General features: G+C 43.1%; 2 protein-coding genes across 14 annotated transcripts in view; one reads left to right on the top strand and one right to left on the bottom strand.

Annotated features, from left to right (window-relative positions):
* The first annotated feature begins 953 nt into the window (after positions 1-953).
* Positions 954-5,577, top strand: ccdc170 (coiled-coil domain containing 170). Of its 3 annotated transcripts, XM_037071068.1 has the most exons (8): positions 954-1,095; positions 1,251-1,433; positions 2,116-2,418; positions 2,568-2,744; positions 3,187-3,360; positions 3,490-3,732; positions 3,956-4,159; positions 4,611-5,577. In XM_037071068.1, exons 1-8 carry the CDS (start codon positions 964-966, stop codon positions 4,887-4,889), a joined length of 1,695 nt encoding a protein of 564 aa, XP_036926963.1. In that variant the 5' UTR covers positions 954-963; the 3' UTR covers positions 4,890-5,577. The 3 variants fall into 3 exon arrangements, with proteins under 3 accessions (XP_036926963.1, XP_036926964.1, XP_036926965.1); XM_037071069.1 differs by lacking the exons at positions 954-1,095; positions 1,251-1,433 and adding an exon at positions 1,745-1,950; XM_037071070.1 differs by lacking the exons at positions 954-1,095; positions 1,251-1,433 and adding an exon at positions 1,961-2,002.
* Positions 5,039-26,058, bottom strand: part of syne1b (spectrin repeat containing, nuclear envelope 1b) — a 78,575-nt gene continuing 57,555 nt past the window's right edge. For 7 of the 11 annotated variants that reach the window (XM_037071057.1, XM_037071066.1, XM_037071056.1 and 4 more), the window contains 47 exons: positions 25,803-25,956; positions 25,580-25,708; positions 25,332-25,487; positions 24,942-25,151; positions 24,642-24,743; positions 24,411-24,530; positions 24,043-24,243; positions 23,768-23,941; positions 23,497-23,628; positions 23,172-23,368; positions 22,835-22,967; positions 22,185-22,367; positions 21,863-22,012; positions 21,504-21,680; positions 21,248-21,403; positions 20,989-21,144; positions 20,710-20,880; positions 20,410-20,543; positions 20,054-20,258; positions 19,780-19,962; positions 19,538-19,684; positions 19,298-19,452; positions 18,915-19,062; positions 18,735-18,829; positions 18,364-18,598; positions 17,772-17,966; positions 17,368-17,493; positions 16,992-17,147; positions 16,072-16,230; positions 15,505-15,671; positions 15,231-15,393; positions 14,916-15,103; positions 14,679-14,829; positions 14,406-14,588; positions 14,099-14,236; positions 13,488-13,679; positions 13,038-13,365; positions 12,154-12,222; positions 11,297-11,424; positions 11,068-11,194; positions 10,758-10,969; positions 10,353-10,553; positions 10,133-10,261; positions 9,834-10,046; positions 9,071-9,163; positions 8,099-8,157; positions 5,039-6,111 (listed from right to left, as the gene is read on the bottom strand). In XM_037071057.1, coding sequence (XP_036926952.1) covers positions 5,868-6,111; positions 8,099-8,157; positions 9,071-9,163; positions 9,834-10,046; positions 10,133-10,261; positions 10,353-10,553; positions 10,758-10,969; positions 11,068-11,194; positions 11,297-11,424; positions 12,154-12,222; positions 13,038-13,365; positions 13,488-13,679; positions 14,099-14,236; positions 14,406-14,588; positions 14,679-14,829; positions 14,916-15,103; positions 15,231-15,393; positions 15,505-15,671; positions 16,072-16,230; positions 16,992-17,147; positions 17,368-17,493; positions 17,772-17,966; positions 18,364-18,598; positions 18,735-18,829; positions 18,915-19,062; positions 19,298-19,452; positions 19,538-19,684; positions 19,780-19,962; positions 20,054-20,258; positions 20,410-20,543; positions 20,710-20,880; positions 20,989-21,144; positions 21,248-21,403; positions 21,504-21,680; positions 21,863-22,012; positions 22,185-22,367; positions 22,835-22,967; positions 23,172-23,368; positions 23,497-23,628; positions 23,768-23,941; positions 24,043-24,243; positions 24,411-24,530; positions 24,642-24,743; positions 24,942-25,151; positions 25,332-25,487; positions 25,580-25,708; positions 25,803-25,956 — 7,624 coding nt within the window. In that variant the 3' untranslated portion in view covers positions 5,039-5,867. The remainder of the gene's footprint in view (positions 6,112-8,098; positions 8,158-9,070; positions 9,164-9,833; positions 10,047-10,132; positions 10,262-10,352; positions 10,554-10,757; positions 10,970-11,067; positions 11,195-11,296; positions 11,425-12,153; positions 12,223-13,037; positions 13,366-13,487; positions 13,680-14,098; positions 14,237-14,405; positions 14,589-14,678; positions 14,830-14,915; positions 15,104-15,230; positions 15,394-15,504; positions 15,672-16,071; positions 16,231-16,991; positions 17,148-17,367; positions 17,494-17,771; positions 17,967-18,363; positions 18,599-18,734; positions 18,830-18,914; positions 19,063-19,297; positions 19,453-19,537; positions 19,685-19,779; positions 19,963-20,053; positions 20,259-20,409; positions 20,544-20,709; positions 20,881-20,988; positions 21,145-21,247; positions 21,404-21,503; positions 21,681-21,862; positions 22,013-22,184; positions 22,368-22,834; positions 22,968-23,171; positions 23,369-23,496; positions 23,629-23,767; positions 23,942-24,042; positions 24,244-24,410; positions 24,531-24,641; positions 24,744-24,941; positions 25,152-25,331; positions 25,488-25,579; positions 25,709-25,802; positions 25,957-26,058) is intronic. The other 4 variants (XM_037071067.1, XM_037071060.1, XM_037071064.1 and 1 more) reach the window with 3 other exon arrangements.

Raw genomic sequence — 26,058 nt, 5'->3', positions numbered from 1 at the left:
AATTCTGCTCTTAAAAACATGAAATAAAATAATTCTACCAGGCTTTTTGTAGGGTTACGTCATCTCCAGCTGTGTGTCCTTAAAATAACATTGTTGTGTAAGTTATTTTACACGAGCTTTTATCTTTAATCTTTAAATAATAATCCTGTTATCACTCTTACATGCGTTTAAATGATAATCCCAAACAGCATACTTTAAACAAGCAGACACATACTAACAACACATTTAATTGTAAGTGTTCAGTATTGTTTTTTAAAGACTTTAAGAATAGTAATTAAAAAAAAAAAAACATCAAAAAAATAAATAAAAAATGCTGGGACAGAAATTCAGCTTAATGGTACATGTCAAATTTCATGATTCCCTGGTGGCCAAGGGAATCCTTTTTGCGAGTGTTTTATTGTTTTTTTGCTTTTTCTCCGATGTTATGGATATTTTCACCTCCACAGACTTTATAAAATCCTAACATGAGAGTCCACACTGAGGCAAGAATTATCTGTGACAGGCCAAAAGCAGACATTATTTACTCCACTATTTGCTTTGTCTGTGTGTTTGCCCAGTTATAAAGCAAGACTGATCGTTTCCTGTATGGTATACATACATTATTATGCAACCCAATGCAAAATGTAACAATGATTGTTGACAACAATCAATGATCTGAAGGCAGACTGACAGTAACAGTATGTTATAACGTGTACATGAAATCCCTGAATTTTAAGTGTTACTTCTTTACATTAGTGCCGTGGAAGGATCGCAACCTGAAAGTCTGAACTCGGGGCAAACATTAAAGTCTCTACCTGATTTGACCTTCACATTCATCTTCAGCAGCTCCTTTCTCTTGATCTTACTGCAATTTCACACACATTAAACCAAATTAGATTCATTATAAATTAAAAAAAAAAAAAACACTTAATTTCAATCTGAGGATCTATTTTTTTTGTATCTGATAAAGTCTCTAGCTGTCAGATGTCCCTTCAGCACCCCCTCTGGTGGAGTCTGATACTGCCTGTGTTTGGTGTTGCCAGGACACTTCCTAAAACAGAAACAAGTCCCCCTGCAACACTTCTAATTATGGAAGTCATGGAAAACTCTGATGAGGTATGTTAACACGTCAGAAATCAATTTTACCTCTCTGTACTATACATATTTGTTATTGAACATAAACTAAATGTTGGCAGCCAGACAAAAAAAAAGTAAAGATGTTCTACAACAGGATCTATAATAAGATCTTCACTGCTGTGTTTCATGATCAGGTGGACCGGTCTCATGAGAAGGAGAGGCTGAAGATGAGGATTGTCGTGTTGGAGGAGAGTGTGAAGTCCTGTGAGCTGGAGTGTAAAGCCAGCAGAGAGACGGTGCTCAGGCTGGTGGCAGAGCTGGACCGAGAGAGGAGGAAGGCAGCCAGCAGCGCGGCAGCTCTCGATTCAGTCAAAGTGGTACTTACATGAACTTAAAACACAATTTACAGTTGACAGTACAACCATTAAAAATTGGATTTTCCATGTATTATTTCCTGTTCCGATGAAACCCCCCGCCCCCCAAAAGTAAAGAGAACAAGGCCTTCTTGTTGCATTTTTAATAATTTATTTACATTTAAGCCAACGTGTACTAATTATCTGTTTTTATGGCCCCATTTGGAGTTCTGCAAGGTTTCCTCTGAGATATGGTATTGTATTAAAGGATAAAGTCACCCAAAAATGAAAATTCAGTCATTATCTACCCTCATGCTGATAGAAAGTCGGGCAAAATTTCATAGTCGACAAAACATCTCTGGAGCTTCACAGCAAAACAGCACTGCAGTATTCTCCTCAGCATCTGAAGTAACGGGGGGAATGGCTCCATGCATCTTGTCTGATTTAATCCACGTGTCTGTAATCTCTGAGATCCCAAACTGATTCGAAAAACATGTTATTTAGACCCTTGATTCAAGTTAATGAACCTGCTTCAGACGGGGTGCGTGCTAACACTTTTAGCAGCTACTGTGAAGATTTCATCTTAAAAAATGGTGTAAATACATTTTTTTTAAATCAATTTGCTCCCCATCCACTTCAGTTGTTTAGGAGAGTGCTGCAATGTTGTTTTACTTTTATTTTTATTTTTATTTTTACTCTCTCTTAGGAGTTAGATGGCCTGGTGGTGGGAAGAAGGAGTGTCGAGATTGAGAAAGACACTCTGACTGAGAGGCTTGAGGCCGGCAAAAGAGTCATCGAGGCAGCTCGGAGGGAGTCGAGCTGTTTGGAGAAACAGGTGGAGGAGCTCGAGAGAAACTTACAGTCGAGCCAAAGGGAGACGGAGGCAGCTGAGCAGAGACTACAGGTGTTCCTGAAAAAGATGGCCGGCCTGCTGCAGGGGAAGTCTGAGAGCGTCGTCCTGCCCACACAGGAAGATATTTTACACCAAGTGGATGATCTCTGTAGTAAGGTGAGGAACGAGATCCTCTTATGTTGTTTGCAATAACGTATAACGTACAATGTATGTAATTTCCAATCCTTCTAGCCAATTTCACTGTTACAGTAAAACTTAAAGAGGCACTCCTTCCCCTAAATAAACCCTCAACATCCTTACTGCAGTTGTGTCACGTCTCTGAGGAGCTGAGCGAGCAGACGGAGCTGCAGCTCGGTGCTCTGCAGAGGGCTCAGCTGGCAGAGCAGCAGGTCCAGGACCTGAGGGAGCGACTGCAGGGTCTGGAGACTGAGCTGTTAACAGCAGACATGCATCAAGACGGGCTGAGACACAACAAACAGCATGTGAGTACAGAAAAACGTGTCTGCAACATGGCAGTTATCTATTCAATCAATACATTTCATTAATAAAAAGCTTAGACTTCACTGAAAATATCTATTCCCATAATAAGTCATAATTATGAGATGAAAAGTCATAAATAATGGCTAGAAAAAGTCAACATTTCTTATAATTTTGAGTTTTATCTCATAATTTTTGATTCTCCTTCCCATTGTTCACTTTTATTTTGAAAATCAAGCTTTTTATCTTGTAACGTTCACATTTTATTTCATGATATTGACTTTTTATCTCATGAGTATGACCTTTTAAACCTGAAAATGATTTTTTATTGCAGCCTTTCAACTTTTTGATAAACAACCATGGGAATATCTTATTTTTTGGTCTATGACTGTCAGAAATGTGCTTCCACAGTTAATCGATGTTACTCTGTGTCTGTATCTGTAACAGTATGAAGAGTTCCTGGAGCAGCTGTCAGAGACGATGAGAGTCGACAGTATCGCCGTGGATCTCGGCTTTGACATGAGGCTGAAACTCATCCTGTCACGAGTGGAGCAGCTGATGAAACAAGAGACAACTGCTTTGGTGGAGAGCAAAAGTCTGACCTACAGTCTACAAAGAAAGGTGAGCAACATGAATGAAAAGTGGTCGTAATAGGGACATTTGGAGCAGAGTTCTTCTTCTTTCATATTTAGATATTACTTCTTCTGAATGCACAAATCCAGAACAGTGTGACTTTTCTTTTCACACCAGTTAAAGTCACAGAAAGACCAACTCGAGAGCAAAGGTCTCCACATCCAGCTGCTGAGGAAGAAGGTGTCCGAGCTGGAGGAGGAGAGGAGGAGCCGATCAGTGCTGGCTGTGGAGCGAGATGATGCTCATCTGGAGGTCAGGAAGCTGCAGAAGAAGCTGGAGCGTCTCCACGGCGAGCTGAAGGCCACCAAGCTGACAAACACTGAGCTCAAGGCCCAGCTGTCCCACACCAGTGAGCTCAAGGTAGAAGGGAGAGGGATTCACTCCAGAAGTCATTCCAGAGGCATTTTCTCTGCTTAATCTATCATGCATGTATGTTTAAATCTGTGTATGAGTGGATGAATTGTGCACCGAGTATGTAAAGAACCTTAGATCTGAAAATAAATGTATATGTATTTTTAAAAACCTGAGTATCTGAGAGCAATAAGCCAACTTGAATAAGTCACTGTCTGTCTGACGTGCCAAGTTGAAAGTGATGGAACAGAGTCAGACCGTGCAGGAGCAGAAAACGAGGCTGGATCAGCTGCTGGAGGTGAAGGCAAAGGTGGAGAAGAAGCTGAACACAGTGAGCTCAGACCTCCAGAGCCGAGAGACGAAGAGCCGAGAGGACCAACAACAACTCAGCGCCCTCAGACAGAGCCTGGATCAGCTGTCCGACAGGGAGAGAGAGGTGAGGGAGGCCTCAGTATGGATCACACCTGCTAAGACCCGCCCTACTCTGCCTGTGATTGGCTTGTCTGTCCTCATGCCTCAACCAGAGGGTACCTTACACTTCCTGTCTTTACCTTTTCCTGCCTGCTTTTTGTGTTCGCCTGCTTTTCCTTAGTTATTAAGTCAGTCTGAAGACGTGTTGACGTCTGAGTTTCAGCTTTACACCAATAAAGCTCACCAGGTGTCTTGCATTTGGGTCTTTTGGCTTGTGGCTCACCAGGCATAACAAAGAGAGTGAATACTGGACTGATATTCATCAGGTGGCCAGAAACACAACTTCAAAATATGTTAACAAGTTTGCCACATAACTGTTTTGTTTTGCTGCCCCCAAGTGGCCAAAAAATGGTCTCAAATGGTTAAATTAACCAATTAATCATATTTCAGTATTTCTTTTTTTCTCTCTTGTTCAGTTGCTGGATTTCCGGATGGTTGTCTCCCAGATGTTGGGACTGGATGCCACAGCTGTGGCTCTACCAAACTACGAAATCATCAGATTACTGGAGACCCTTCTTCACAATCATCATCACCATCACCACCACCTTCATCACGTTGATGCACCCTGGCACTGCCCGTCTCACCAGAGGCCTCATCTCCACCAAATCCAGGACGTCCCAGACAGCTCATCGTTCCACCTCTCCACCTCCAGGTCTGCTCATCCAGATGATGCAGTTTCCTTTAAAGAAGCCTAGATTTAAACATTATACAAACACCAAAGTGCACTTAAAATGTGATGGTTATCTTGTTGTCTTAAAGTATATGAGAACAGATGTTACACAGTATGAAATGATCCCAAATGTAAAGTCACATGAAAAAGGAAATAAAAAGACAAATATACAAATTAGGATTTGGCATTCATTGTTTTTGATAGTCGCATATACATACAATTTTCATGGTAATTTCTTTACCATTATATACACATGTTACATAATCTCGGACTGTTATACATTTGATACTGAACTGACAGTCATACAAAATATACAGTAGTTCTATATGTCGTATGTCTCCATCATAAAGTCATATCTCATGTTTTGTTTAAAAAATAAAACAGCAAAATGTACAAAGACCATGGATGTGTCATGTTAAAGGTTAAACTCTTGAACTGTGTCCGACTCTGATATTAAAACACACGACTTGGCTTAAATGAGTCTCACACAAATCGATGTAATTTTAAGTTTAAAAAAAAAAAGTTTCTCACAGACACAATGAAGGACGTCGGTAAATAAAAGCAATGATCAGAACGGCATGCCAAAATACGGGTAAAAAAATAAATGCAATGTCAGATATATTAATGTTTTTGTTTGCTTACAAATTTTTTTTTTTTTTTTTGTTACAAGCAATTTCACAGGCTAAATTTCAGCATTTAACTTTGGTGCTATCCACTGACAGATCTCCTCAGAGAAATACAACACGTTTATTAAGCCACTGAGTTGATCTCCAGTTCATCTCAAGTCCACTGTGGGCAGAAACCGCTTCTTCAGCTGCGTCGCACCAAAGACGCTCCGTAATCGATACAGCATCACACAGAGTAACACAGTGAAATGCTTGTTCCTATGTGCTACACACAAAAGATATTAACTGTAGATGGCAGCTGTTTTTTGTTCTGCAGTACAGATGGATGAAGATCAGTTTCTCTGATGCAAGAATACTGAAATGCTCTGACAGTCGGCCTACACAGGAGGCGGTCCGTTCATGTAGCTGAGCATCGGGTAGAAGGAATGAGCGAAGTTGTTGGACTGGGAGCAGTAGTCCTCCTCAGACATTGGCAGCAGGAAGGCGAGGAACACTAACAGGAGCAGGAAGAACTGGAGAGGCAGCGCGACCCAGAGGACGCGCCGCAGGAACGAAGAAGACCTTTGACCCGACGTCGTTTCGGCATCAGAAGGGGAGGAAGCGGATCCAGCGCCGCGAGACCTGCTCACACACACAGTCACAGCGCAGCACAGGCTGACGTTCAGTTACTCACATCCATCACTGCCAACATACACAATCCTGCTCTCTGTTGTGTCAACTGAACCCCTAATTAGATTATAACTGTATACGTGCTACATTCAATTTCTTTGCCGTTCACAAAAATAAACTGTGCAAGATTAACTGACAAATCAAATTAGCTTTTAACTCAGTAAACAAACTCCACTTGAACTGTTTTGAACTCTGATATTGTTATCTCTTGACACTTTGATCTTGACGACCAGTTTTCAATCCAAATAAGATCTCAGTTCAGTGACGGTGGGAACTGCATGACTGTGCTTGACTTGAAGCACCATGCTGAAGGACAATCACCAACACAAAGCAATGTTGGGACAGTGTTTCACATCGTGATCTACATGCTGACTGAGACTGGGTGGATCGACACAGTTACAAAGACAGTCACAAAACAGTTTTCAAGGCATACGTACTTGTACAATCCTGCACCGACAAATACATTTAAGATGTAAGCTTGCATTCTTTGCAGAGGATGTTAGGATAAAAGACAAAAGGCATGCTGCAAGTGTCAGCTGAAGAGTCAGATCTTTTTTAAAAGGACTCTGAAAGTTTGTGTCCTGTTGAAAAATGCAAAGCATGCCGAGGCAAGAAGAGCGTAGCAATTAGGAACGGCCTCTTTTGTTTGTCTAAGTTAAGGGAATATTCTGTGAAATACGTTAAAGCGACAGTTCAACCCAAAGTGAAAAATACATATTTGTCCTCTTATCTGTAGTGCTATTTATCCATCTGGGTTGTTTTGGTGTGAGCTGCTGAGTTTTGGAGACGTCTGTCTTCTCTCAAATATAAAATAACAAGATGGAGTGGGTGTTAAAAAACACTTACAAACTTGTATATGGAAGACATCTCCAAAACTCAGCAAGAAAACATTTGGATGGATAAAAAGCACTAAAGGTAGAAGGAAAAATATGTATTTTTGATTTGAGGATGAATTGTCGCTTTAATTTACTTTCTTTCTGAGAGTTAGATGACATTCAATACCACTCTGACAGCCTGAGTGTTGAATATGAAGCAGTTAGCCTAGTTTAGCACAGGGGCTTTAAAAAAAACGCTCTCAGGAATAAAACAAATGTTTCCTAAAATCAATTAATGTTACTGCATCATTTATAGTCACCATCATCCTCAGTAATAACTCTCTTCTTTTGGATACTGTGAAGTCTTTGAATTGGGAGCAAAAAGGTTTACCGTACTCTCTAGATGTATTTCATTAAAGTGACTCCAGGAATGAACATCAGTCATGTGCAGTAAATCTACACTCTGGTTGCCCTGTGCTGTCACCAAATTTGCCCCCTTACCCCTTAAAGAAATGGAGACCTGAGAGGCGAGACTCACAGATGACAGACTGAGGGGGGAGGAGATGGTGGATAGTTGGTGAGATAGCAGCAGCAGAAGAAGAAAAATGTGACACACGATAGAGAAAGACAGCAAGAGCGAGAGAGAGAGAAAAGAGAAACTGCAGCCTTTGCATTGTTCATTGCAGACAATTACTGGCTCGGCACTTTGAGAGAAAAGGGTGTGTGGTGCTCGGTGTTAGATAAAGAGAGGTATTTGCGTTGAAACGGAGGAAAGGCCCTCTGGTTAGCGATATTAAGCAGCCGAGGGCACCGGCGGAAGAAGAGGCCTTGCACCATTCCTTGTGAAACTCTTTTTACCAAGGATGTGTGGGGCTGCATCTCACCTCATCGCCTAGCCTACACAGAGCGTCTAGACGTACAGAAGATGATGGAATTCACTATCATGAGCTGCTAATCTGGCACTAGTGTTAAAAACTGGGATATTTTTCTTTTTTTCATTCTTTCAAACACAGCTGTTGTTACAGGGGGAGGGTTAGAAAGCATGAATGGGCCTCCAAGAAGTGCATCATGGGCTGATGAGTTCCATTATCTTCTGGGTGTGCTAGAAACCAACAGAAAGGTACCTGTGGTGTGGACTGCTCACAGAGGCTCCAGGCTGTGACAGACTACATTTGCCCCGTTGCTGTTTGCAATGAACAGGGGGGAGGGGGGGGTAAAAGAAAGAAAGTTGTGTTTAAGTCCAGGCAAATCAAGACAAAGCTACCGATGAAAAAGAAAATCCCCAAAATGAAAGAAGAGCAGCGACAAAATCATACGTGGAGGCGATAGATTTTGTAACCCCTGGTAACAAGGATTCTGGCTTTTCAAAGTTTCAGACGACTACTTTGAAGTGCTTCGGCTCGTGACTGCAAATAGGAAGCTACAATGTGATGCATGAATCCCACATTTAATAACATAAACACATAATATAAGCAGTGACATGCTTATTTGGACTGATATTTAGATCAATAACGAATCAATAAAATACTTTATTCTCATTCTAAAAGCCTACAATATCAAACAAATATGACGTCATGCTTTCTAAGTCATAAAATCACATTTTCTACACTTCTTTTAGCAGATTATAATAGCCAGTATTGCTTAGAATAACACTATAGGGATCAAACTAGTGTGAGAAGATATTAGAGGAAAGTCTAGAGGGAGAAAAGTTTTGTAGGACAGAATTTTTTTAGAGTGGAAATGCTGGAAGAGAACTGAAAAATTCATCCGAGAAAAAAAGAGTTAGGAGATGTGAAGTTAAAAAAAGAAAGGATTCCCTAGTTTCTGGCAGGGCTCGCTCTGGGAATAACATGCGAGAAGAGAAAAAAAGGTGGGAAAACAGTTCAGAGTGTTCAGAGTCCAGAGGGAGGGAGTGTAAAGCAGGTTGTGGAGGTGTAGAAAGGTGTGACTGTGAGGAGAGATCTTGGGATGACAGGGGTGAGTATGGCCTTCAACAGAGGGGCAATTTGGGGCACAAGTTACTCTATGCGTTCAGGGGGGTCACCGAACACCAGGCATCTCATAGAGCAGCGTGTACGGGGAGGTGTATACATTACCGATCGTCGCCGGCTCGGTGTGCTCCTTCCTGATACAGGACTGAGGGAACCGGACGTGTCCAGCTCATCGGCAGACGACCAAGATGACAGATCCTGACAGAGGAAACGTTTACAGAGAGAGATATGAGATGGTGAGAGACTGAGAATAGTGCTCAGTGCCACAGTGAATCTACTTCAGAAAACAAGGTAAAACATACATATATATATATATCCACAAAAACATGACTTTGCAGCTTTTAATACTGACTCCAAGCAAAGAGAAATGTGAAGCTGTGACAACTGTTCTGCAGAATAACCTAGATAAATAATAGAATCCACTCAAATTAAATGAAATAAAAATCCCTGAAGGATCAGAGCTTTAACATTTGTCTCAAACAGAACAATCGAACAGTTCTTTCATTCAACCATAAGGGAAAACACTGATTCAATTATATCTCTTGTCTCTTAGCGCAGCACGCTATTAATTTTGACTTATCTAAACTATTGTAAAAATAAGTTGCAGTAATTCTGTTAGTCCCCTTTTGCTGTTACAAAATACATCTGTTCTGGGAACAGTTCTGTTGTTCTGCGCCTGTAAATCTTCAGTTCTGGAAAAAAAAGCTCTTAGTTTGACGTAAATGCTGACCTCTGACACGAGGGACCCATTTACTGTATTAAATTAAATTAAATTAAATATCTAGAACTAAAAACCACATTTACAAGGTTCCATATATCAGCGGCGCACAAGTAACAAAGCACAGATCTATACTGAGTGAAGATCTACCTGCTGACTGCTCGTGATGTCCAGGATCTTGGCCAGCTCTCTGAGGTCTCGGGTCACTTCTTTTAGCAGCAGCTTGAGTCGGTTCCCGATAACATGAACCTTCTCCTTGGCCTCCAGGCAGTCGCTGCCCTGAGAGTTGACCAGCAACTGCAGGGACATGTCCTGGAGCGAGGCCACTTTGAGCTGGGAGTCAAGCAGCTCCTGCCGGATTTGCTGTGGGGATCGGTGAATTTGAGATGTTAATTCTAAGAACCGATTATGGGCCCGCTTATATTTATATATAATCTACAGTTCTGTACCGTGAGTGTTTTATGATGCTCGTGGAGAGTGTCGCTGTCCTGGATGGGGTCGATGGGAACCACCTCGTTCCTCCTGCGATCGATGTTTTCCAACCAGAGCAGCAGACCGTGGCTCATCTCATGGAAGTCCTGTTGGTCAGATGTGGAGCAGGAAAGTAGAAATTCAACTGTGTGCATAATTACAACTCTATAAATCAACCGTACATTGACTGACACCTACTTGACACTGCATGAGAGCCTCCTGTAGTGAAGACCGCCACTCCTCCAGCGAGCTGCCCAGTTTGTCCCAGTGGTTGTTCATGTCTTTCAGTTTGGCCTGTAGCTCTCGGGACTCCTCTGAGTCCGTCTGCATGAACTCAGCGCTGCACAGGTTGATGGACAGCACGATGGCCTTGCGCTTGTCATACGCCTTCTGCAGCTCCTGTGGACAGAGATTCACATTTTACAGTTAATTAATGCAATCATCCAGGGAGTTTTTTATTCTAATTTACTGCAAGAGGCCACAACATCTCTGAGTGTGTCTTTTACAATCTCTCAATTAGCACGAACAAAAAACTACCAACTCGGAAACTGTCATGTACAAAATCATGTATTTAAAACAGAAAACGAGACAAAAGAAAAATACCTTGAGCTTTTTGATGCGCTGCTCAATCGTCTGGATGTCCGTGCTGAGGTCCAGCCTCCGCTGCTGCTCCAGCTCCTCCTCTGTCTCTCCCAGCCAAGTCCAAACATTGTTCAGGTCGGAGTTCAGCTGCTGCCACTGCTGCTGGTTCTGCTTTGTGCGTATCTCTTTGCTGAGGTCCTGAGCTTGCAGGAGCTCCCAGCGCTCAATCACTCCTAGATTGCAGAGAGTAAGAGAACAGGCTGCATAAACCATTTCATGTACAATAAATCAACCTTATATTCATGCAGGACAGGTTGTGGTGTGACGTTACCTGACGTCTGGGACTCAGAGCTGCTGGGATCTGCCAGTCCGGACACAGTGTCTTCCTCCTCCTTCAGCTCGTAGCCCATCCTCTTCACTGTGTCAATGCTGCCGCGACACTCTCCCAGCAGCCGCATCTACAGAATACATTTATTCAGATTATATCAGATATTCCAGGATAGGATGGAACATTTTGACCCAACTACAAAGATTTTTAAACTTAGAATCACGTAACATACATATCCCATGTATGAGGTGTCCAGTTCTGTGCTTAAGGGAGTGCGACTGCGGCTGCTGTCCAGTTGTTGCAGGTGGAAGCGGCTGGCATCCAGAGGGTGAACGTGTGAGTCTGATGAGGCAACCTCCCCTGTAGACATGATGTCAACTTGTCAAGATTGCATATTATGATCAAATACTCGATCATAATGATAACTGAACAATGAGGCCCCGTTCAGACAGAGACGTGGAGAGCAAAAAGTGATTTTCTTGTCGGGGTTTGACAAAAGGTCGCTGATGTATTTAAAAAGTTTAATTTTTCCCACCGCAGACACTAAAAAAACAACTTTGTCAAAGAAAAATCCTGTCCTGTGTGTCTTAGGAGTCACATCTGTCATTTGAAATCCAGATTTGAATCATGATCGTGTCTCTGTCTGAACTGAGCCTGTGAAACGTCTACTTAAAACAAATCTGCAATCCCTTCACCAAGAAGTTCAGACTTGTTCACTGTGACAATAAAACAACATGCTTTTCTGAAACATAAAATGAAACATGAAAACAAATCCATAGAGGTTAGCTACACAGCACACTGCAAACAAAAGTAAGAAAGCCAAGTTAGAAAAAGAAGGGTTAGGCTGAATTCCATTTCAGTTCCGGTAAATTAAGCAGAACCAGTGTTGAAGATATCAAAATGGAATTGACCCTATCCCCCAGTGTTAGAAAGTGCCGCCGTCTGTCACAGTGTGCGCCCAAGGTGAAGAAATCAACACAAATCAAAGTCGAAGCTGGTGAATCGGCTACAAGTGTGATATCACTCAGAGTGCAGCTGTTAATCTGGCCCCCGAACACTTGTGGCATGCTGGGGTCTGCTGTTGCCTACCAGTGGAGGACCTCAGTGTTTGTTCTGTAAGTTTAACAAAGGCCTCAGGGCTCTCTGGAATCACTACATCTGGAAGAAACATTATACAGTAGACACATTCAGCAGCGGGCATTTCACTCGTTGAGTCCATGACCTGATTAAGTTGGCATTCATCTGCTGTCTGATGCAGCAACTGATGGAGTTTCCCCACAAAATACACTGCATTAACAACAGAGGTCAAGTGATTGATTGGTTTGGCTGATTTGACTGTTTTGCATGAAGGCTCCATACACAAAGTCAAGGTAATGTAATTGTGCACATGTACAAATTCATACTTTATTATTATTTAAAAAGTCAAAAGAGACAAATTTTACCAACCTAGAGCTACTAAGTTTCAGGGTTTGGGTATTTGGTTAGTGGGTTTTCCCTCCCTTGTGTCTTTCCCGCAATCTTTGTCATTTTGGTTATTGTTGTCCTCACCTTGCCGGCCTTTTGTTATATTTTGGATTCTGACTTCTGTTCTTTGTGTTCTTTACCTTCCTGCCTCTGTGTGTCTTGCGTTTGGGTTCCTTTTTGATATCCATAACAGTAAGTCGTTAAAGTAAGTCCTAAAATACTTCCTGCTATACATTTGCAGTCATTTTTTCTAACAGATATTATAACATAAAAAGAAAATCAGTGAAACTGCTCATAACTTGAAGACTTGTGCAACCAGTGAAACAGGGTGGTAACATGATACTGTCTCAGGGGTCATGAGTGAAAAAGTTTGGAAAGCATTTGATTAAACGATGCTCTCCCTTTTTGCTTTTGTTTTTAACATCTCAAACCACCATTCCTTGATAGACTGTCATTCTCTTCTCCTAATTATACTTGAAGCACAAAGGTGTGTGTGTTTGATAATGTACCTGACAAGGCCGAGGCAGGCCGCTGGAGGAAGTCTCCCTCCTCACTCTGCTGCTCTCTCAGGGCCCTGCTGGCGCTCTCCAGCCCGCGGCTCAGGTCGTAGTCATGATCCCACTCCAGGGGGATGGAGTCCACGCTGGCTGGGGTGTCTCTGCCTGAGCGCTCGGTCCGGAGCTGGGCCGCCAGGGAGGCTGAGCGTCCGGAGGAGGGCAAAGGTGACAGGAAGCCGTCTCCCAAACGCTCGTTCCATGGAAGGCTGGACAGATCGCCAGGCTCGTCCAGCTCCAGCTCCCGGTCCGAGAATGACACCTCGGTATCGTCGTCTGCGAGCTGAGGAGAAAGTTTGTGACACTGATAGTTTATACTGAGGATGTGAGTGATAAAAAGATGACGGGATTTAGTGCCTTCAGAGCATAACAATTAGAGAAACAAAAAAGGTTCTCAGGTCTTACAGGAAGTCGAATTAGCTTTTTGTAGTAGCGCTCCACTCGACCAAACACTTCCTGACAGTAGCGCTGCAGCTCCTCCAGCTCCTCCTCGATGACAGCAGCATCCATAGGCTCGCTCTTCTCTATCAGCGCCTCCCCCTGGTGGAAGATGTGCTCGATCTTGGCTGTGGTCAGGGAGATTTCCTGCTGAAACGACTGTGGGAACAGACAAACAGGTCCTCATTCATTATAATTTTAATGCCAAACACAAAACCTCTTTCACAATGTCAAATGCATGACCTTTTCAAGATGATCAGTTCCTGATTTCATTAAACAATTTTCATCAGTTAACATCATCTCGCAATATTATCTATTCATGGTCAGTCTGGCTGCTCTTCACAAAAGCAAATAAAGGAGATGACCATGTTAAACCTTCAAAAATGTGTAGATAATTAAAGTGCAATATATCTTTCCACACATTTCTGAACATATCAGGATGCTAGATATAGATAGATAACTTAGTAACACTTAATTTTACAGGCCATAGTAAGACTACAAGTAAGAAAAGGAGATTGAAAGGGTCAATATTGTGACAATACTGTCGCGTTGTTGTGACCGCTCTTGAACAAACCTACCCTGAGTTGTTTGATCTTGGCCTGAATGTCACACTCAGAGAAGTGCTCGATGTTGGTCAGCTGCAGGTCCATCTCTGTCAGCCACACCAAGATGCCGTCTCTGGCCGTCTCAAACTCCTCTCTCTGACTAATAAAGTGCTGTGTATTTGAAACAGAGTTGCTGCTGTTAGAGGGATGTCTGTGACATTACTGATTTAACATTCAGTGAAACAGGCTTACCACACAGATTCTATAATTTTACAGAAGAGTGACAAGAAAATGCAGATTTGCATGAACTAAGAGACCATGAACATGATGATGGACACACCTTAAGCCTGCGGAGGATTGATGCCACCCTCTTCTGCAGGTTGTCCCATCGCTGATTGGCATCATGAGCCATCTCCCTCAGGCGACAGGAAGAGTCAGTGCGGTTTTCTCGGGCCAGGCGGCGGTATTGCTTGTTGATTAGCTCCAGCTGGGTGAGGCTTTCATGGACTTGCCTCTGGAAGGCCTACAGAAACACATAATTTCATTGAAATGATGATAATCAACAGCACGGTCCTTTTGAGTCAAGAGAAATGACACAGTACTTTTGCAGTACCTCAAATTTCTTAAGTTCCTCCTTGGCTACAGTGTACAGGACACCAGAGGAGTTGGGCAGAGCAGCAGTCTTTTCTGAGGTGGCCAGCCACTCCTCAAATCGTGCAAAATCATCTAGGAATTTCTGCCACAAACGCCACGTCTCCTCAATCCTAAGAGAGGGAAATGTTGGTAAAAATGCAGTTTCCCATCCATCCAGCATCCATACGTACAATTCTGTTTTCATCTGACAACTTACTTGAGTCTCCTCTCCATAGACAAGGCACAGATGCTCCTCCAGCGGCGGTCAAGGCTCCGAGTTGCCTGCTGGATGGAGTCGCACTCTGCATCGGTGGCACAGGCGTCACAGTCGTGCAGAAGCACCTCACACAGGTTCAGTACAGACGCCACTCCTGTACTGTGCTTCTCTATGTCACGCTGAAGCTCCTGAGTGGTGGGAGAAGACAAACAGAGAGTGAGTGCGTATTAGTTTGTGTGATAATAAAGTGGAGGGAAAGGAAAGGGAAGTGAGAAGGAAATAAAATGTAAAATGTAGCACTGTACACTATGTTACCTGCTGCAGATCGAGCTTCCTCTGAATCTCCTGGAAGTCACAAGAGTCGTAGGCGATGGGTTTGGACAGCTCCGTCTCGATGTGGGCCAACCAGGAGCGAAGGCTGCTCATGTTCTTATCCAGCTGCTGCACGGCCACCAGAGTCTCTCTCAACTTCTTCACTCTATGAACACAAGTCGCAATACTCAAGCAAGTGATGGAAAAAGTAAAGAATATTTTGTGTTATTTTTTATGTGCTGGAACAAAGTACAGGATTTTTTTTATGTCTTATCACCTGGCTCCGATGAGATCGAGGAGGTGCTGCCAGCGGTCGCTGACCTTGTTGAGTTTTTGTTCGATTTCAGCTGCCTTGCTTTTGTGACTGGCTCTGGCCAGGCGCTCTCCCAGCTGGTGCAGGTGCAGCTTGTTTTCCTCAGCCACAGTGATCTCCTCCTGGTAGTCCTGAGACACAGTGCAAAGCAATCAGAAATTAAAATGCTGCCATGGTTAGTTGGTGTATATAGTGAATATACAACAAAGTAACCATGAATTTGTCAGACTGATTTTGTGACCAGTGGAAAGGCAAAAAACAATAAAAAGCAAATTTAAACAGCTACAGCACAATCAGGTTATTTAAAAACACTTTGGTTAAAATTTGCCATATTCTACTTCCTCAGCAGCGACATATCCACCTCCAAAATTCTCACCCAATCAATCTCAGCAGCAGAGTGAGACGTTAACTGAGTCGACGTATAAAGAGAATGAATGAAAGGTGCATCACTGGCTGCAGTGCACGCGAATGTTTGAAAATGGCAAAAAGAAAATCAGAAATCAACAAGACAGAATTTGCTTTTCTGTTTACCTTGCGAAGCTTCTCGATCATCTCTTCGATGCTGATGTCTCCATTTTGGGACACCTTGCTCTCCATGTTGGTGAGCCACTCGCAGAGCTCCTTGTACTTTTCGTTGAAGACGGTCCACTCATTTAGCTTCTCGCTTACCTGCTGCCTGCGCAGCGACAGCTGCAGAGCAATGACAATATTTATATTGGGTTAAATGCATCACTGTGCTCAGTGCCTCAGTAGATGTTTGACATCAGTTGATTCATGTCAAAAAGTCTTTAAAGGAAGCAGAGATCACAGAGATCACTGCACCGTGTCTGACTCATTTGCATCAAGCAGCGAGTGTGTGTCTCTGTGTGTTTCCTGTGTGCATGTTTTATCTGCTCTACACAGGATGCAACGCTGAAAAAAAACTGACCTTGAGGTTTCACTTGCACGCTAAAGCAACGGCTGCAGAGCTTCCTTGTTTAACTCTATAGTGAAATGCCATTATGAGTTATATTTCAGGAATCTGAGGAACAGTGCACACTGTGTTCATAAGTTACAGGTATTTGAACTCAATTCGAGAAGAAAACGAAGAGGAAATGCTTTTGTTTGAATAATTGTTTTGTCCTCTTGTACTGAAAGTTATGAAACTCTGCTTCTGTAACATTCAGTTGTATTCAGCATCATTTTTCATGCAAATATTCTGCAGCATTCTTGTGAACTGTACATGAAGCCGGCTAACTGACACATCCAGACCAAAGAGTAATAGTCTGATAATTTTGTTTGACACCAGCACCACCGTTTGGTATCTCAAGGAACTGCAGAGCCAAAACCAGCCTGTCATATTGTGACACCTTCAAGTGCCACTACTAATAGCAACTGGTCAGATTCACAGTATAGAGAGCATTCAGTAAATCAGCTGTTTTGTACAAGCACTGTATACTAGTGCTCTGTACCTGGTGGCAGATTTCATCCCACTGTCGATGCAGCAGCTCGATTCGCTCCTGCAGGACGGACAGGTCCTCAGCACTGATGTAGCAGGACAGGGACTCTCGCAGCACAGTCAGATGGGCCAGATCCCCGGTCCAGCCATCAAATGTGTTCTCCAGGTCCTGAAACAAAAGCAATGTCGTTAAAATATTCATGAATCAATTTTGTGCACAACAATGTCAATACATTTCTTAAAGTAAAGTTAAAATCCATTCATTCTATAGTTTTAAGGCCGGGGTCCCCAAAGCGATGTTGAATTTCAGACCTGTGTGTAAGATTTCCTTTTCACTAAGTTAATTTCCACTTAATGATATTATAAAAAAAATGCCTCCAGGCTGTCACCTCGCAGCGCATCTGCTCAGCCTGCAGGTCCTCGTGATGATCAGGAAGAGGCTGGGAGAGCTGCCGTTTGAAGGCTCGAAGTTTTTCCAGCGAGCCACCGATTCCTCTCTCACACCTCTCCCAGTCCTGTACATGACAAAGAACAATGGTTGCAGCTGCATCACTGATATGAACAACAAAATAATGGTCATTTTTGTATTTCTCTATTATGACTTTTCTGGTATTCCATGGATTAAATCTACAAGAACAAAGTGGCTGTGCCTCTTGGTGAAAATGTAGGGAAAAAAAAGAAAAAAAGAAAAGTATTCAAAATTCCACCTACAAACCAAAACATTACAATATCTTTTTAATATCCCCCGAGGTTCCCTGCACTCCACAAGCTGCTGGCAATTCGCCTGGTTTACCTTTAACAAGGTGGCAAGGTCCTTCTTCTGTTCATCCAGGCAGATGCTGGCATGCTTCCAGCGCTCCTGGATCTCAGTAAGCTCTGCCTGCAGGGCCACCTCGGCCCGGCTATCAGCTGACAGGAGCAGTTGTCTGCCAGCCTCCACAGTCAAGATGTAGCTGCCTTGCTGACGCTGCAGCACCTTTTCCTTCAGCTGAGCCAGAAAGCATAATCACTCAGATAAAATCACTTTTAATTATCAAGCCACAGACCTGTTAGTCTCCTGCCAAAACAACATATGTAAATGTACAGTCACCTAATTTTGAGTATCTGTTTCTAAAGACCTTCCTGCACCTTATCTGCGTCATTCCCTGCTGTAACTGTTTTACTTTGTTCTGCGAGTAATTTCTTCTGTCTTCATTGATCCGCTGCATGCATTTTAATCCTCCTGCCAGAGATCCATTAGGACTGAAACATTAATCAATTTGGGAGAATATATGGCTGTTCTGGAGAGATCTGTGTGTCGACTAAACACAAAATGTGTGTCTCTCTGTCCAACACCTTCTTAATAAATCTAAGCTGTGTACTCTCTAAGCTTTTACATTATGTACCTGGACAGCATCCAACATCGAGCGGGCTTGTTGCAGAGGCACTGTAGTCCCTGTCTGAAGGGCTTCTGCAGGGTGGGAGACCTCCACCAGCCACCTGCGCAGCTTCTCCACCATTTCTCTGTAGCGCTGCCACTGGCGAATCAGACCGTCGATGATGCCCCGCCTCTGCTGAGCACGCCGCACTACGCCCTGCCACTGGTTACTCAGTAGAGCCAACTTCAGGTTGAACTCGTCTCTGCAGAAGGGAGAGGTGATGTCATTTTCAAAGAAAGACTTTTTTTCAACAAAGACCAATGGATTTACCAGCCTAGTAATGTTTATATACTTCTTAAGATATTAAATTGTGTAATAAGGTTAGAAACAGTGTTTACCTGTCATCCACCTGACCCTGCTCTAACATCCTCTGTCCATCACTGATAATGGAGTGCAGGATCTGCTGACGACTAAACATCTCAGCCTGGAATAACTGGAAAACAACATATTTATGATTAATAATTAAGGAATACAAAATGAAGCTGTTGCAGGGTCTTTTATTCTAAAGGGACTCTAACCTCATGAGCTTTTTGCTGCTCCATCAAACTCTGGTAGTTCCCAGAAATTTCCACTGCCAGGTTCTCTTCTGTTTGGACCAAAAACTCCATCCACGTTTCACACTTCTCCAGGAAGGTCTGCTGCTGCAGCAGGAAGGACTGGAGTTTGCTGCAGGGAACCAAAACAGCCAGTGAGCAAATGAAATCTGTGCAAACTGTTCTGATAATAAAAAGAAACATCTGTGGAGTTTTTGATACTATTTGTGACTGTTCATCATTAATTCCTTCTCAGGTGAAAGATTCTGAAGAATCTCTTTTTCTATTTTCAGAAATGGATATCCTGCACTTTTAATCCCGACGGGATTTTTTCTCCTACCCTGCACTATATATTTTATAAGTCATACCTGAATCTCTCTGTGGTCTGAGCTGAGGCTGTTGACCAGCTCCTGTTGAGGTTCTGCATGCGCTTGATCTCTGAATCGTTGAGAGGGAGCCGGTAACCGAGTTCATTAAGTCGCTCCAGTTCAGGAGCCATACTGCTGAATTTGAGCATGAGCCTCTGTAGGAGTACCAGAGAAACATTTTACAAATCTCAATTTCAGGACAACCATTAAAATGGATCATTTTAAATCTCTGATAAAAACCTTGAGCTCCTCCATGCGGTCTTGGATGACTATCAGGTCTGTGGAGCCGTTGGGATCTTGCATCTTCAGAGCCTCCTCAGCTTCAACTATCCAGCAGCCAAGTGAATCCAGCTGATCATTAAAGGTTTCATAGTCTTGAACTCCAGTCTGGTGAGGAAAATAAATGTGAGTAAGTGCAAAATGAATTTCAACAGGCTGGACAACTAGGAGTCAAACAGATTCATCAATAATTTCTTCTCTACCTGCAGAGTGGTGAGCTGTCTAGTAAGCGCTTGTTCCACAGCAGAAAGCCGTTGGGTAAGTGAGAGGTGATCTGACTGGATGGCAGAAGCTGCTGACGTGTCCACCTGCTGCTTCAGCTGATCCCCAAGTTCATGGAGAACCTGCAGGGAGGCCTGCACCGGAGCTTGGGACCGGAGCACCTCCTGTGACAGAGCAAAAAAACATCTGCTGAACTCTACCGAACAGAAATATTGAGCATTTAGATGTAAAAGTTACAGCTGTGGCTTCACTCACGCTGCATTCTTGGATCCAGTCGGACACCTCTTCATCAGCGATGTCCTTGCTGCAGGCGAGTTTGAGGAGCTGGTCTGCTTTCTCCTCCTGCCGCTGGATGCTGCTGCAGCCCTGCTCATACAGCTCTTTGTAGCGCTGCCACAGCTGCAGAAGGGCTTTGCTGCTTCTCAGACGCTCCGCGATCTCCTCCAGTAAGCCAGCCCATCTGAGTGCAAATACAACATCAGTTAATATAAATTCAAAGATATTGAAACTAATAATAGAAAATGGCTGCACATCAAACAGGTGTCTTGCCTTGACAGCTAAAGTTTTCTGATTAAATACATTATATACCTATTACAGTTAATAGAATTCACCTTGCATTGACGTCCTTCAGGGCGTTGTTGAGTGAATCTGAGACTGACGGGTGACACTCCCTCAGCAGCTGGTGGGTCACGGCTCCAAACTTCCTCAGACTGCTCTCCTGTTTCTCCAGTTCCTCTTGCAAATCCTTCACAGATGACAAAAAAGCACAACATTTAATACAGTAGCAAGATAATCAGTGTACAAAAACATATTAAGAATTATTCCCCTGGTAAAAAATATAAATATCAACTTCATCACAACAAGATTTCAGAGACACATGTTAATGCAATCGCCTCTTTGTGCTGACATACCTGCAGACTTTGCACCTGCAGCTGAACAGCCTCCAGGGAGCCAGTGAGGAGACGGAAACGGGATACAGAGTACCTTCCCTCCATCAGGTAGCCATTGATCTCCTCTGAAGCCTTCTTGTATAGACTCCACTGATCCAGCACTGACTTCAGGCTGATCTTTAGTTGCCCGATCTGTTCAAGGTGGAGAAAAAACACACAGTTCAGACATTCTGTAAATTGTAAAGGTGTAACTGAAGTAGCACACTAAAAACAGAGTGGCAAGAGAATAGGGGTGCTTACCAAGTGGTCCAGGTTAGCCCAGGTGTGATTGACACCCTGGAGTGTCTCCATGACGATAGCACAGGCCTCATCGGTCTTGTTCTGGACAAGGGCACAGCCCTGCTCCTCAACCCTCTCTAGTTCTTTCTCTTTATCCTTCACCAACTCTTCCATTTCCTAAAAGTTTTCACATGATATTAAAACATGGACCCAGAAAAGTGTGACAACAATAGCAATCTTGTTTTGGTAAATGAGTGTTGTCACAGAGTGAGCAGCAAACCTGGCAGTCTTTGAGAGCATTCTGCACAGATGTCAGATCCTCTATTCGATTTTTCCTCTTTAATCGTTCTTCCTGAGTTGCCATCCAGGACTTCAAGGCCTGAACGCTGCTCTCATACTCCAACCACATCTCCAGAAGGCTCTCCAGGAATTGGATCTGCACATGGTTTTATACAAATTAAACTGTGACATCCTGTTTTTGCACTTTTAAACGACTCCAGTAGCTACAGTTTCATTGACAGTATCAGTGGCCTCACCCTCTCATTGATGCGGCCTTGTAGGATCTGCCAGCGTCGATTCATGGCTCCCAGTCTCTCAGCAAAGTCTGTCTTATCGCTGCGCTTGCTCTCCACATCCTGACCGCTGATCTGCAGCACTGACTGGTTGACAAAGTCCACTGTCAGCTGCTTACAGCTTAAATCTACTCTGAAGCCCTGAGAAGGAAACAGAAGTAGATTTACAATTAAAAATGGCAGTCACAGATTCAAACCTTTGATATCCTTAGCATACATGCTAAAATTAAAAAAAAAATAGACAGATGAAGTAGATAAATATTGCTCTTCTATCAACAATTCACTTTGTAAACAAAGTCAAACATGCAATGAACACACATTACCTTGTATTTTTGCAGGTAGTCTTGAATCACATTTGACCCCACTGCACTCTTCAGGTTTTCTTCATCCTCCTCGGTGACATTCTCCATCAGTGATATCCAGTTAAACAGCTCAGAAATGGCATGACGGGAGGCCAACTTCTCCATTTGGATCTGAACACACATTACACCCATTGGATCAGCTAATTATACACTCAAAAAGCTTACAGTTTGAGGGCAGCCCTGTGTGAAAACTTATGTATACGAGTGAAGCAGCAGAAAGAGGGGTAATCCTATTTGCCCCAGAGCAGCTAAGCCTGTTCAGTCGGGCTGCATGTGACGATACCTGATGCAGCTTCTCCTGGACCACTGGGATGCGTGTGAGCAGCTCAGTCCACTGGCTGTCTATGCGTGCCAAGTCGGTCCGCAGCACCACTGTGTCCACTTTCTTTAGACGCAGCAGCTGGTTGCCCTCAGTTATCACTGAGCTCTTCAGGCTGGACTTTCCTTCGACTTCCTTTGAAAACTCCTGAGATGGAGAGTGACAGGAATCATCAGCTGTGTTTTATGATCATATTACATATGAGACCTGGCAATTAGAATTTTATTCAAAATGATTATATTTTATGGAAAAAGTGATGTACTGTCTTCTTCACCAAACATGTGAATACTATGCATTAGGGCTGCAACTAACATTTTTTTTCATTTCATCAATCGGTTGATTAATGTCTAGATTAATTAATTGGTGGCTTGGTCTATGAAATGTGGAACATTTTGTAAAATGTCAGTCAGTGTTCCAAAAGCCCAAGATGGTGTCTTTAAAAGTCTTGTTTTGTCCACAAAAGAACAAGAAAGAAATGACATATGTAGATTATTTGGTCAAAGGAAAACAGTTTTAAGCAACCTTAGATTTTATGTATATATATCGATATTAACTAAATCTCCTGAAGACAAATTAAAAAAGATGAAAGAAAAATAAATAATCTGTGTCCTCACAAGGAAAGCTGAGAGATGGTCTCTGACAGTCTCCAGCTCCTGAGGGACTAAAACCGCCTGCGTATTCCAAAATTCCAGACGCTCCAGAGCCGACTGCAGCCATTGGCTGAGCTCTACACACTCCCTCTGATACCTGCAGGGACAACCACAATTCATTCATGAGTTCAGAAATCACAGGTAGAATCTATTTACTTATGAATCTTAATCCTTCATTTGGTTAAACTGAGATCTGTGCAGTTACTAATTATTGTTAAGCTCTCCATCTTAAAGACCTTTACAAAATGGTCTTCAGTCATATGATGTGTTTTGACTGAATGCCTGTGCATGTGTGTCTGACCTGGTCCAGTGTTTCAGGATGGCCTCCAGGCGCTGCAGCTCCTTGTTGACCTTGCTGGTGTTGTTGAGCCAGTGTTCCCCCAGCAGTGCGAGCTGGTTCTCCAGAGCAGGACAGCACACTGACAGCAAGAGGTGTTTGCCCTCATCCAGCACCTGGTATAACTTGTGCTGGTGTTCAGTCAGTCTCCCCTTTAGACCCTTTACACAGAGTGGAAGAGGACAACAAAATCTGAGAAACGTGATATTGTAGCTGGAGTGGAATCCATCAGAAGGTTTGACAGATAGTGGGCATGTGTGCTGGCCTTTTTAATGTCCTTTTTTTGTACCTGATACAAAGAGATTCTGTCCATGAGCCTTTCTTCAGTCTCCTCCACCAGGCCGACAGTCGGGATACTTCCTTCAACTGCCTCCAATTGGCGGTTCAGACTCTGGTAATCCTGCACCAAGCGGCACCAAGTCTAATAAAAGATTTGTAGATAAGATTGTAAATATTTTGTCGAACATGACATAATATACATTCTCAGATTCTCAATGACTGTACCTGTTTGCTGTCATTAGAAAAATAATGGTTAACACAAGTAATATTTCCTCTCTCACCTCCAGGATACACTCCAGCTCTACTCCTTTACTGTGAGCCTGTTTGAGGACGCTCTGAGCCTCAGCCAGTGTCTCCTCCAGGGCCTGACTCTCTTTAGGCAGCATCAGACCACTAATTTTTCTGAAGTACGTTTCTGTTAAGATCATATGGGACTCCAGACCCTGGAAGAACTCCTGGAAAACACAACCAGACACACAATCGAATTGCTGAGCCAATTTTTTTCACAATATTGCTTCAGCCTTTCCAGCTTCACAGAGCTCAAAGAGCACCGAACCTTATGTTTGTCCAGGTGATTCTGGACCTCATCCACAGAGCTGGCAATGATCCTCTGATCGGCAGCCATCTTGTCTTTAGCCGTGTCCACCAGGTCAGTCAGGTCCTGCAGAGCTCGCTCATACTGCTCCTTCAGAGCCATATTCTGGTTCAGCCCGGTGCGCCGGGATCCCACCGTCATCACCAGCTCCTCATAGGAATCCTGAAAAGAGACACAGAGAAGATTGTGTTTTCATTTTGGTTTGCCTAAATTACTCCAAAAAATGGAGGAATTTGCGTACTAGAACTTTGAGGAATGAATAAGTATTAAACTGAACAATAAGCAGCAACGATAACTAATTTAAGTTTAAGAGCAGTCAGTGATGTTACCTGGAGCTTTAGTATTTTGTTAGTTGATATCTGATCCGCCTGCAGTGTTGCTCCTCTGCTTTTGAGTTCCGTAATTCTCTGTTCAAAGTCTTTCAGGCTCTCTTCTGCGCTGGCAATAACCTGAGAGAAAAGACAGTGCTAATGTACAACATTCACAATCAACAATTTATTGTTCTCTATAAGCTTTGATGGGTTTGCGTGCATGCATGCCTTTGCCAAAGTGTGTATTACCTCCAGTTGTTTTGAGGCTGGTCTGTCCATGGCTCCAGCTAAGGCCTGCAGGATCTGGCACTTGGTCTCAATTAAAGCGGTTTGGAGAAGTTGCAACTCAGTCTGTATTTGACAAAAGATCATTCATAGAACATTTGTATTAAGGTATGTGGGTTTATGATAAATGCATCCAGAAAAGTTCATGTTGTGTGTTGTAAAACTGTGAAACTAACTAAGAGTTGGAGTTTATTTTGTATAGAGGACATTTATTAAGAAAGATAAAATATAAAATGCACATGATATACAAAATATCAAGCAAACCTGGTAGGCTGTCAGCTCATGTGCTCTGGTCCTCATGTTGTCACAGCGTTGCCCCAGAGCACAACCCAGAGCACCTAATCTCTCTTTCAGGCAGTCGAGGTTGTCCTCTAGCAGCGCTCGGTCCTCTTGTTTCAACACTGAAGACCCAGCAAGCAGAGCCTGGCTGAGCTTCACGTCCTCTGTGACACGCCTCACATCGTTCTCTAAGGTCTGGAGGAAAGTTCAGGATAGTTTGTATGAGTTAATATAGCTCTGAGCTGAATACGAAAAGATTTTCTCTTGAATGTTTTATCTTATCATCTACTTCTACTGAAAGACCAAGCTCTGTGATTTGTTGTCTGAATCTTTCTACAATGATTAAAGAAACTGCACAAAAAGGCCTGATTGTACCTCCTGCTCTTGTAGCTGGGTCTCTGTGTTTTCAGCCAGCAACACGGAGCCAGAGAAGACGTTGTTCTCCACACCATCCAGCCAGGAGGAGGTGGATGACACAGCTGCGTAGAGCTGCTGTTCCATCTGCGGCACCTGTGTTTCACCACCGCCAGGCTGTGGACACGCAAGAGAGTTGCAAATTTCCATTGACATATGTTGTAAGTAATAAACTGAAGTGTGCAGGGATGTTAAAGAAAAAGTAAAACCTGAGTGGTCATGTCCTCGATTGTTTGTCTGAAACTGTCATACAGAGTCTTCAGGGAGGATTTGTCAGCCTGTGTTTCTCCTTTGAACAGTGATCCAGCTGTTGTGACACGAGAAGCTCTTGAGTATACCTGCGAAAAAAAAACCAAAGACAAAATACAGAAAGTCAACAACAGTCCCAGATTTTCTCAACTCACTTTACTAACAATATAATAAGGTTCGTACCGGCTGTTTGTGGTCCTGCTCCAGGGTTTTCTGCAGGAGCTGCAGTTTAGTTTTGAGCTCCAGTCTCAGGCTCTCCCATCTCTGCCTCATCTGCTCTTGAGCAGCCTGAGATTCCCTCTCAACCAAAGCTGCTGGTGAAAATGGCTCCGTTGTACTGCACAGTGACAGAAACATGAATCAGTTAGTGTTTCATTTATGATGAACCTGCTCACACTCACAGCCTTCCCGTGTTTCTCCTGTATTTCAATTTCAATCT

This window comes from Acanthopagrus latus, chromosome 16, assembly GCF_904848185.1.
Source record: "Acanthopagrus latus isolate v.2019 chromosome 16, fAcaLat1.1, whole genome shotgun sequence".
In the NCBI taxonomy this organism is placed as follows: domain Eukaryota; kingdom Metazoa; phylum Chordata; class Actinopteri; order Spariformes; family Sparidae; genus Acanthopagrus; species Acanthopagrus latus.
The sequence above is the reverse complement of the archived record's forward strand: the minus strand, read 5'-3'. Positions and strand labels throughout refer to the sequence as shown.

Coding starts and splice junctions, on each gene's coding strand:
- ccdc170 (XM_037071068.1), top strand. CDS start 964: ATGTCCCTTCAGCACCCCCTCTGGTGGAGTCTGATACTGCCTGTGTTT. Junction 1,096..1,250: donor TCATGGAAAACTCTGATGAG/GTATGTTAACAC, acceptor TTTCATGATCAG/GTGGACCGGTCTCATGAGAA. Junction 3,361..3,489: donor CCTACAGTCTACAAAGAAAG/GTGAGCAACATG, acceptor TTTTCACACCAG/TTAAAGTCACAGAAAGACCA.